Below are 11,950 nucleotides of genomic sequence, written 5' to 3' on the forward strand. Positions count from 1 at the left end.
ATATAAGCTAATCATCCGAGTCTAGAAAAAAAAGGGTTTGTGGCAGAGAAATGTGGTGAAATAATAGCACGAGGGGTTGCTAAAGAGGTATTAATTAATTATATTATGTAATCATTTTTAATTAAAAGCAGCATCAGCTAGATATAAACATTGGATTTTCCATTGTGCTTGAGAGGAGACAATATTTTAAAATAATATCTCTTTAGATCTAATGTGAAAAGAAAAATTCAAAATGTTCAATGGTATATACAAATTAATATTTTTCTACGTGACTGCTATACATGTATTAATAATATGAATGACATTTCAGAAAATTATATGGGATTTAGACTTTTATGATGAGATTAGGTTAATTATTCTTCGTTTAAGAATATGAACGTATTAATAATATGAATGACATTTCAGAAAATTACATGGGATTTATACTTTTATGATGAGATTAGGTTAATTATTCTTCGTTTAAGAATATGAGCTTATAACAGATTTTGCATGCCTAACGATCATATAAAGAGGGGAGGTCATAATTCCCTTTTTTTTAGCAGTGTTTATATAAATCAAACTACGATCTATAATTGAGTTTTATAAATAAAAAAAAAATCTTGCCCTATTTTTTAAAAGATTACAGAACACAAGACGCTCTCATTAAATAAATTACAAAAATTATTTTTCTTATTCTTTGCAGCTTATATAATTTATTTTTTTATTTTCTTACCTTTTCATTCTGTCATTCTGCCAGATTGTGATGTTTTTCCCGCTTGAATATGCCCCACGTCTATTTGTTTTTATCCTCGCACATATTAATCAAAATGTTACGTTGTTTTTAGGTCTTTTGAAGAGGTAACTTTTATTTATCGTCAACATTTTTTCAGGTTTGATTTGTGCCTCTCTCTTATTTGCTTTATGCATTTCTATTGCCTCGCATGCTTAATCATAGTTATGGTATTTCAATGTTTAACAACACATAATGTTTTGTTTTTAGTTGCTTGATCTTTTATTCTTATATATTTATCCTTTCTTTTTACATGTTAGTTTTGTGGGGTTATATTTTTTATTCCTTACCTAGTTAAACCAAAGAGTAGTTTTTTAGCTAAGCTTACCCATTATCATGTCTCATGATATATTAAAGATTTCAATCCAATGTCGTTCCTTTTCCATGCAAGTCAGTTAATCTTTGCCCAACACTTAATTTCATGATGTTTTTTTTATTGCTTATTATCTCTATATTTACATGGTTTCTGTAGAAAGTGCATGTCATTAAGATTTTCTCTATCCCTGTGTTTTCCTTCACTTAACCATGATCCTGTCCTAATCATGGCTTTTTTAGTGTGTTTTTTTCTATTTGCCTTGATGTTTGTTTACATGGTTTATTTAGAGCAACATAAAAAAAATTTCAAATTTAATTGCATTTTAACTATCATATATTTAAATTTTACTTCTTTTTTTCGGTGCATACCAACCTTTTTCAGGGTAGTTTTTTGCTTCGTCTGCTGTTTATTTTTTTGCTTTGGATCAATAGCTTTGCTGCCTGCTTTTATTGTTTCATGTAAATACTTTTTGCTTCACAATCCTTAATCTCTATAGTGCAAATTCGATGGATTTTGTCAATATCCCTAACTGTAAAAAATAATCCATGTTTTTTTTGGATTTCCAAATCACAAATCTTATTTTCTTTTTTCCTGAACCAAAAACATCTCTTATGACAAGAAATATTCCGACATTTATATTCAGTGAACCCTTACTTTTAAGAAAATAATTCCATGTATCAAATAACAAATGGTGAACTGTGAGTTGTAGGTCAACCATAAGAATTAACTGTCATATAAAAAATTTATTTACCACGATTTGTTTATTTGTAGCATTGCTACCTTTAAACCTAGAAAACCACCTGATAAAATCATATGAAGCAAAGATCTAATAATAGGAGGGTGGCCTCATTGGTGATGCTTATCTTTTAGTTTACCTTAATATTTAGCTCTCTTTCTCTGATTAGTCTGATTAGTCTGCAAATGAACCATTATTGATAGTAAATATTCATTGTTTCATTATAAAATTTCATGTCATCACTCTTCTCTAATGTCAATACAGGTTTCTGATAAAAGAATACATAAATGAAAAATTAGTTTTATAATTTTAAGGTCCATTCTCTTGCCTTTCCGAGCAAATAAGAGAATTTATTATTGATTTATAAAAAAATTATAGCTTACAGTTGCATTTATCTTTTGCTGTAAGAAAAAAAACTAGCATTCAGTTAATCAATACTTTCTTATCCAACATCACAAGCTAATTGGACATCTTTATTATCTACTTTGTTAATACAACCTCTCGCTCATTGACATATAGGTATAAAGCATAAAATATATAACTCTAGATACTTTCACTATATTTGGATTTAACTATCTTTACTTAACTTTTGCATTTAGCTTAATGAATATCATGTATTTTGTTATATAATATTTTTAATTAGTTTATAAATAATTATAATAATAATTAAAATTAAATTCCACTTAAAACACTCGTAACATCGTGCGAGTATCAAAGCTAGTAAAATATTATTTATTGTAATAGGGTTTTTTTTCAATTTATATATTTTTTTTCAATTTCAATTTTATTTTTTAATTTTAGGTTTATTAGGAATTAAATTTTATAATTTTTTTTCAATTTAACTTCTATAATATTATTTTAGTTTTATGACTTGGATTATTATTTTGATGAGTTAACTTAATTAGCTCGTGATTTTTTTTATTTGATTTTTTTTTAGTTTCATCATTCAATATTGAGTGATTAAGAATTAGATTTTATAATTTATATTGATTTGCTTCTTATAAGATTATATTTATCTTATGAATCAGATCACAGGTTTGGCGGGTTAATCTGTATTAATCCAAATTATTTTTTATATCTTTTTTAATCATTTTTTTTTTCAATTTCACATTTCTATTAAGTTATTTTAGTCTCATGATTCAAGTCGTGAATAAGGTAGGTTAACTCAAGTTAATTTAAAATTTTTAATCCTTTTTTTATTGATTTTTATTAATTTTATCATTTAATATTGAATTTATCAAAAATTAAGTTTTGATTTGCTTACTATTAGGTTATCATGCTCTCATGACTCAATATGTGAAATGATATGGTAATATATGATTTGACTTGAACTGATTCAATATGTTATTGTTTCAATATTTATATAAAAAAAATCTCATTTTAAATATTTATTTTGAGTTAAATTATATTTTTACCGGTCATCTAATTTGTTTTTAAATCTACCAAAACTATTAAAAATATTAAATCAATTTCCACACAGTTTAAATATTTTTTTATAAAAAACTTAATATTTTTTTCACGTTGAAAAAAAAAAATCCTATTTATAATGTGGTGCCGATGAATTATCTAATAATCACTTAATTATGCTTGCTTATGTGTAAAGGTTTTACACTGTATATAGATACTGTCAAGAGTGGGTATGTTGATTAATAAAGTTTGGGTAGTCTCTTAATTTTCTATATTTAAACTTTAAAACCAACATCTAAGAAATTTTTTATTTTTTAAAATACATCAAATTAAATTAAAAATATATATTAAAAACACTCCTTAATGTTAAACAAAGAGAATGTAAAGGGTGCAGCCACTTGAGAAAGTAAATTATGTTTTTCACAAAATTATTTTTAGAATTTATTACAAACATTTTAGTTAAGTTTTTGATCAAATATTTTAGGATGGTAAATTATGTGAAATCCCCGAACACATTGCTTCATTGTTAATAACATTTTGGTTCGGGCTTGCAAGTCATCATGTTTCAATGAAGAACTTGAAATGATCCCCAAAATAATACTGGAAAAATCGTTAAAAATCCAACCCACAAACAAAAAAGATACTGAAAATGTTCAGATTTGGATGTGTAAATTGCTTTTTGACCAATAGTTTAACAATGATTGCTCCTGCTATGATTTGTGATTTGGTGTGATTTTGGCAAACTCTGGTGCATCATCCTCTACAGGGATGATTTCATAAGCAGATACCTGAATCATGAAGACCCTCCATATATATTCGGGTCAAAATTAAGGAACAAGCAACACAATAAAGTATATACTTAGATTTAGATTTGTGGACATGCCGTGTACATTTATTTTATTGGTAAAAAAAAAAGAAGCCAGGTGACCTCGGCATATTTTGAAGAACATATAATGACAATCAATAGATCAATTTCAATAATAATAAAAAAAAAAAATCATAGCAACTTGTAAAAAAAAAAGATCAAAAAAACAAGATTAAGATTTTAAATAATCAAATGAAAAAAAAAATACTCGTCTTGAGCTAACCTAAATAAGCATACCAAATATACAAGTAAAATTATGAAAGTAAAATTATAAAATCAGGATAAACCAATATATATATATATATATATATATATATATAAAAAGAAGTAATGAGATCGAAATAAATGAATAAAAAAGAAATTAAAGAAAATCACGAAACTCAATATAAAAAACTCTAACATCATGTTATTATTTATTTTTGGGATCTACGTGCTGGAGATTGTGTGGACTTCTCTTAAATCAAGTATAATAAATTAACTCATGTTTTCTAGAAAATTGACAAAAATATAGAAAAAAGAAATGTTCTTCAAACTTTGTTTGAACTGTTTTCTACCCTTTTTATCCTCATTTTTTTTGTTAAAATCATTAAATTTCTTAAATTGATTAAGAGTCTTCATAATACTAAATTCATTTATTCTTTATCTAATATTTAAGATTGGATAAATCCCTCTAAATTTACAATAAAATGAATAAAAAAGAAATGGAAGAAAATCAAGAAATCTAATATAAAAAAATAAACTCTATCATTGAAGGATTGAGTTGGAAAAAAAATCATAACTAACCTAATATTTAAAGGATGAAATGGAGAAAACAAATAGAAATTTAAAAAATATATCAAAGTAAATTCAACAAAGAATAAGAATAAAAAGAATCTAGATTATCCATGTCAATTTCAAAATTAGTGATAAAATTTTTAATAAAGCCAAAACTTAAATTAGATAAACGTTGAAGTTTGAAACCGAAAAAACTTGAATTATGCTTAAAAAAACAAAACTCGAGTGAATCTCCTTAACTTGAGTTAATCTCTAAAACTCAACCCATGAAATCATAGATCTAAATTAAATTAAAATATTTAATTTAATATTGAAGAATGAAATTAAAAAAAGTTACCTGAATGAAAAAAATAAAAATCAAATTTTATAAAAAGAAATTAAGGATGAAATAATAAAAAAACAATTTAAAAATTTTTCTCAAGCGCAAAAAAAATGAGGACCAATTAAAAAGATGAAAAGATTTCATGGGGTTGAAATTGAAATTTCTTTTTATAATTATTAATTATTTTAAATAAAATAAATAATAATTAAAAAAATAAAAATCAAATTAAAAAAAATCATGCTAGACAATCTTTGACCATAGACGCTGCTTCATCATCATGTGGTATTAGGAAAGTTATATATATAAGGTTTGTTTTGTTGGTTTGTGACTTTTATGCTGCCACACGCATTGCTTTATCATGGAGAGGATTGCGAGACTACTTAATGTTGTCATTGACCTCTCCAAGGTTGTTAAAATTACTATTTAATTTGTAAAATCATATAATTTTATAAATTAATATATAGAATTATCTAAAAAATTTAAAAATTAATAAAATTAAATTGAAATTAAGTAAAATCAATAATAATTAAATAAAATCATAAAAAATCACGAATTTAATAACGATTTTACAATTTTAATAAAAACATATACTGCATTTTAATAATACAATATATGTTTTTCCCAATCAATAACAACATGCCATTTGTCCACCCAAAAGATGTGCTGCAATAGTGCACTTCCTTATCAGGCTCGATTCCCAATATATACTCTTTTGCCCCTTCATTGGTAGTTGGTAGGTATATGCCACGCGCATTTCATGCCACTCGCATTTCACGCCACGCGCATTTCATGCCACGCTGGATAGCCACCATGAGCAGATAATTTGGTGCCTCAAGTAACATGGGAAGGTGTGGCAGCAGCCATATTAGTAAAAATAAAATAAACATAATATAAATACAAATATAATCTTAATTAGATAAATTATTTAATCCTCATTATTATTAAGTTCATTCTATTTTACTATTTTTTTTATTAATATAAAATTTATCATCCATAATTAAAATAAATTACTATCAAAATAATTAAAAAACATAATTAGACTTGATTTACTAGGTTGGAAATGACTTGATTAATTTAGTTAAATTTTATTAAAGTAACTTTAGATTTTTTTAAAAATAAAATAATATTATTTTAGTAAAAATAAATAACTTATTGACATGTAAATTTAACTTAGTATTATATCTATGAAAACAATAACATAATAATAATTAAAAAAATACAATTACGAGAATAAACTAAAAAAAGTTTTTTTAGCTAATTCCAGATCACAAGATCTACCATTACCAAACTATAGCTACGTGCCTCACCACACACAAATAGCGCGTGGATGGCAAGACATTGTGAAACCATCAGCAATGTACCTTGAAAGTCAAACTAATAGAAGGAAAGGCAAGGGAAACACTTCGCACGGATGTGCCAGCTGCAGAGAACTTGATGTACCAGTTGCAGAGAGGAGCAATTACCAGAAGGAGGCTCTATAACCAGAAGCTCTGGTTATTTATAGAGGGAGGCTCTATAAATAACCAGAAGCTCAAACACCGTTCTTCGTGCCAAGCTCTCCTCTCTCCGTCTCTCTCTCTCTCTCTCTCTCTCTGTTATCTTTACAAAGGAAGGAAGGAAGGAACAAGTCTCATCAGTCATCACCTTTCCTGTTCTATCTCGGTAAGGTAAGGCGGTTCCTTTTATTTCTCCTCTTCCTTCATTTCCCATGCAATTATAAATAACAACAGTAAGCACCTGACAGCCCCCTATTGCTTTCCTTTCCCCCCTACGAGCCAGTTAGGTTCTCGGGTTTCTTTTAGATTAATGTTGTGTTGGTTTGGGTTGAGGATTCCATGTGTGCACTCTTTGATCCTCAATTATATAGAGAAGCTTATTTAGCTAATTCCTTCTATTTATTTTTTTTTTAAAAAATAAAATAATATTATTTTAATAAAAATAAATGACTTATTGACATGTGAATTTAACTTAGTATTATATCTATGACAAGAACAACATAATAATAATAAAAAAAATACAATTACGAGAATAAACTAATTAAAGAGTTTTTTTTTTTTTTTAGCTAATTCCGTAATGGGATCACAGGATCTACCATTACCAAACTATACCTACGTGCCTCACCACACACAAATAGCGCGTGGATGGCAAGACATTTTGAAAAAAAAAAAAAAAACCAGTGCCGTAAATCAAACTAACAGAAGAAAAGGAAAGAGAAGCCGTTCCCACAGATTTGCAGTTGCAGAGAACTTTGGGTGCCAGTTGCAGAGAGTAGCAGTTCCCTCCCTCTATAAATAACCGCAGGCTCTTACACCGTTCTTCGTGCCAAGCTCTCCTCTCTCTGTCTCTCTCTCTGTTATCTTTACAAAGGAAGGAAGGAACAAGTCTCATCAGTCATCACCTTTCCTGTTCTATCTATCTCCGTAAGGTAAGGCGGTTCCTTTTATTTCTCCTCTTCCTTCATTTCCTGTGTGCCCTCTTTGATCCTCAATTATATATAGAAGCTTATTTAGCTAATTCCTTCTATTTCTCTTGAATCAACATTTATGTGTAATACGTTATACACTCAGTAAATAAGTATATATATGTGCAGAACTCTCACCAGAGTGCAGTGGTTTTTCTTAACACTGGCAGTTTGCAGCATGCCAACACTCGGGACGACCTCTCGATTTCCACTCTTAATGCTCCTGGCAACACTCTTCCATCTCTCATATGGCGATGTTGGCACCTGTGCCCACTACAGACCACCATATTTACGTAAGTGCCCAGTACTGCTACATCTTCAAACATATGACTTCCATAACTGAAATTCGAAAGCTTCTCCGTCCTAATCCCTAAACATTTTTTTTATGGGGTGATTGTGATGCAGCCACTGCCTGTTATGGGAACTCACCATCACATTTCCCATCAAGCAAGATGTTTGCCGCGGCCGGCGAGAGAATATGGGACAATGGCGCCGCCTGTGGAAGACAGTACCAGGTGAGATGCATCAGTGCAGCTGTCCCGGGAACTTGTCTTCCAGACCAAATCATTCAGGTTAGGATTGTTGATCGAGCACAAACATCAAGGTCAAGGCCTTCATCGAATGGGGCTACCATAGTCCTCTCCTCTACTGCTTTTGGCACCATTGCAGATCCTTCGGCAAGATTGGTTAACGTAGAATTCCTACAGTAAGTCATGCTTGTCTTGTCTTTCTCTCAATCTTAGATTTTTCCATTTCGAAAGGAACATAACTAAACGTACGTGGGGCATGTTTTGGTGTGCAGGGTTTGAAGAAGAAGAAGAAGAAGAAGAACAGTTGTTTCTAGATAAAGTGCAAGGGTTAGTTGAGATTAAGTCAACGTGATGAGTTACATGGGTTAGCAAGCTAGCTATTCGTATTAATTGTGTGTTTGTGTTTATCAATTACTTGTTCATTGAATCGAATAAGAAGCATTTTATTAATAAATTACATTTCTTTTTTCTTGAGGACACTTCTTCGTTTCCAGAAGTTTCCAGAATTGAAGGGTATGAAGGAAACTTTTTAATTGACAAATTTTCAATGCTGTTAAAATTACGAGTTGAGTATCCAGTTAAAAACTCCAAACTCAGCAAACTCAATCAAACTCGGTTCAACTCGAACCGAGTTTACGAGTTTGATGAAAGTTATAAAATTTATTGACTCACTTTCCCGACTTTGCTTTTTGCCCACTCTCCATCCTCCCCTTTCCCCTTTGCCTTTTGCCCAAATCTCACATTCTCAAGTCTCAACCTTAGCACTGCTAGCATCAGCAACGCTAAGTTGGGTCTGGGATTTTGTTGGGGATGTAGACAGGGCGGGTGAGAGAGGAAGAGAGGAGCGCCAGCAACGCTAATTGGGGTTTGAGATTTTGTTGGGGATGTAGACGGGGTAGGTGAGAGAGGGGGAGGGAGAGGAAGAGGGGAATTTGAGAGACAGAGGATTTCATGGTGATGGGAATGAAAGCCATGGGAGGAGGAGGAAAGTAAAGAAATGCAAGAGAGGAGAAGAAGGACGGTGGCCGGTGCGGTTTCTGAAAGGAGGCCGGTGCAGTCAAAGTGGTAAGAAGGAAAATGTGTGCTACACGATTGAGTAAATATTTTTGTGTGGTCCATAATTAAGGTGAATATTTTATTCATAGTTTAATTAAATTGCTTTAAATTTAATTTATTCTTATATAGTTTAATATTTTAAAAATAAATTAACATGCTTTTGACACTTACAAAGCTCAAGCAGCAAATTGGATTACAATTTATTATCTTTTATGTTTATTATTCTTATAATTTCAATACCAAGAAAGGATTTTATTGATGTTCCTGAAAGATCGCATGTAAAGAGCTTGTACATCGATAAAAAACAAAATATTTAGAATTCGGCAAATGAATGACCCTTAAAATAGCAAATGAATGAACCTTAAAATAATTATTAAAAATAATTTCATATTTTTAATCAATTAATTATTTGAATTATATATTTAAAGGTATTTAAATACTTATATTATTTATTTTAATTATGTTATATTTTGTAATTGTTAATATATAATTAATTAAAATATTTTATTTGTGATTTTATTTCTAGAAGCTCATCCAAGTCATTTCTAGAAGTCCAGTCACTTTTGCAGCATAGGGAAAGAGTCTATTTCTAGAAGCTCATCCAAGTCATTTGTTGGTCAAATGAGCAGAAACTCAACAGCACTCAAGGCTTTGTCATTAACAGAAAACAAATGCTGATTGAAATTTTTAATATATAATTAGTTAAAATATTTTATTTTTTATTTTATTATTTTACAATGCAAGTTTTAATCTGTGGTTATATTATATATTTTGTATCGTGTTAAAAAGATGATTTTAATATCTTTTTTTACTCCATTTCAAGTATATTTAAAAAGAAAAAAGAAAAGAAAAAAGAGATCAGGCAGTGAAATAACAAGTGATGCAGGAAAGAGGGATCAAATTAATAAAGCTTAGATCCATTGTTAAAATAATAAGGAAAGATTTGAAATTAAAAAGAAAGAATTTTAAAACAAAAAGATTTGAAATTGAATTGCTGAGGACATGGCATTTTACACCAAGTCCAGCAGAAATACTGCTGCATCCATGTCCTGCTCCAAATGGGATATTTATGGCACCAGGCAACCCATAAACAACAAACACCAGGTGTTCCAAGCTACACAGCAGAGTTCCATTCTTTTAACTTTTTCAACAAAATTGACTTATTAAAGAAGATGAAATGGCTGTTAGCAATGAAGAATTCTAGCAGTAGTCTTCTCTAGAAGTGGGTTTCAATCAGCATAAGTGAGTCCCATTGATTAAAGGGGCACCAGATCTTTCTTTTACTCTCACAGCTTGACTATCAGAGACACCACCACAATAGGATTTACTCTTCCAGGATAGGTGCAAGACACTCTTAATAATGAGCATAGCTTCAGTGATTGCTTTAGTTCTAACGGTTAAAAAAAAAAAGGTTTCTTTTAATATACTCCTCGTGAGCATGGCACCAGTTAGCATGAGTGGCAAGAAGTTGGAAAATGAGCAACTTTCCTTAACATGGAGGTTTGGGAAGAAACTTCCACCTGTATGGATTAGAAAAATGAGTATGGGATAGACCATGACACTTCAGGTACAAAATTATGTCAAAAGGGAGAGAAGCTGGTGAGATTGGGACTCGTTTCAAGGCAGATTCCCACTTTCGAATGAGTTTTTTTTCTCTTAAGCATATCAAAGTCCATGCCAAAATTATATGCTTGCCAGAGATGGCACTCACTGATCTCTCTAGCGGTTTGAAAGCTTGGAGCATATCGAAACAGCTTCAAGGCTCCATAGAGGTTTAACTGATGGCGATGAGAATGCAAAGCGAGAATCTAGAAAGGGCAGGCCATTGTATATCAATGTCAAAATGAATAATGGTTCAGCTTAATGTGATTCTGTAAATTGGGAAAACTTGTTATAATGTAAAGTGACCAACAAAAATGTGAAAGATTTCTAAAATTTCTGACTATCAATCTGTTCAAGTAAAAAAAAAACAACACTAATAATAAAATTTCACTAATTTCGTTAGGGATAATATGAGGGTTTCTGCATTCCTAATAGTATCTCATTTCTCCTTCCCTCTCAAACTTCTTTTTCGTGGTGGATATATGTAAGCAAACAATCACAAGCTATATACAAAGCCTCCTCATTAACACTGTTCCTTCTGGCATTCTTTCTCTTCTGCAACAGATTCCGTCCGTCGACACAAGTGATATTCTTCAACACTCTTGCTCAAAAGGCCCTTTGTTTCATGTTCTTTAGGTCAAACAGAGGATCGTAGTAATTATCTAGTATATCCTAATTGTTGTTAAGTACTCATTGTACTCAAAAGTCATCCTTGTTCGTGTGGATAGACCTGCCAAGCATACCATATCATACTCCATCATAAGCATGAATCATTAAGATACTAAGAGAAAGTACACCAAATTATTTAAAGGGGATAAGTATTTCTTGCCTGATGTAATCTTTCTTTGAAGCTTAGGGTTCTGAGTTTCAATTCGCCTCTGTTGGTTGTCATCTCATCCAGTATCTCAGCATCATAGAAATCATCTTCACTCTTTTCAGAATCCACATCAGGTGGTTCTCTTTCCTGCACCAAGTTATCATATGCATTAATATGAATAGGAAGCTAAGCTAGAACACGAAGCAAAATTATCACCAGCTGGAGTTTGAATTATATGCATATAGATTATAATCCGGTCGATGTTTAACCAAATGAAAATTAGGCTATAGGGAAA

The 11,950-nt window shown here is 30.4% G+C and overlaps 1 protein-coding gene and 1 pseudogene across 3 annotated transcripts; one reads left to right on the plus strand and one right to left on the minus strand.

The window, feature by feature from the left end:
• The first annotated feature begins 6,610 nt into the window (after window positions 1-6,610).
• Window positions 6,611-8,648, plus strand: LOC105127078 (EG45-like domain containing protein). Of its 3 annotated transcripts, none has more exons than XM_011028191.1 (4): window positions 6,611-6,856; window positions 7,780-7,943; window positions 8,056-8,356; window positions 8,453-8,648. In XM_011028191.1, exons 1-4 carry the CDS (start codon window positions 6,624-6,626, stop codon window positions 8,457-8,459), a joined length of 705 nt encoding a protein of 234 aa, XP_011026493.1. In that variant the 5' UTR covers window positions 6,611-6,623; the 3' UTR covers window positions 8,460-8,648. The 3 variants fall into 3 exon arrangements, with proteins under 3 accessions (XP_011026493.1, XP_011026494.1, XP_011026495.1); XM_011028192.1 differs by having other exon boundaries at window positions 6,793-6,851; XM_011028193.1 differs by lacking the exon at window positions 6,611-6,856 and adding an exon at window positions 7,482-7,614.
• A 2,440-nt stretch (window positions 8,649-11,088) lies between these two features.
• Window positions 11,089-11,950, minus strand: part of LOC105127076 (boron transporter 4-like) — a 3,597-nt pseudogene continuing 2,735 nt past the window's right edge.

Source organism: Populus euphratica, unplaced genomic scaffold (assembly GCF_000495115.2).
Source record: "Populus euphratica unplaced genomic scaffold, PopEup_1.0 scaffold50.1, whole genome shotgun sequence".
Lineage (NCBI taxonomy): Eukaryota > Viridiplantae > Streptophyta > Magnoliopsida > Malpighiales > Salicaceae > Populus > Populus euphratica.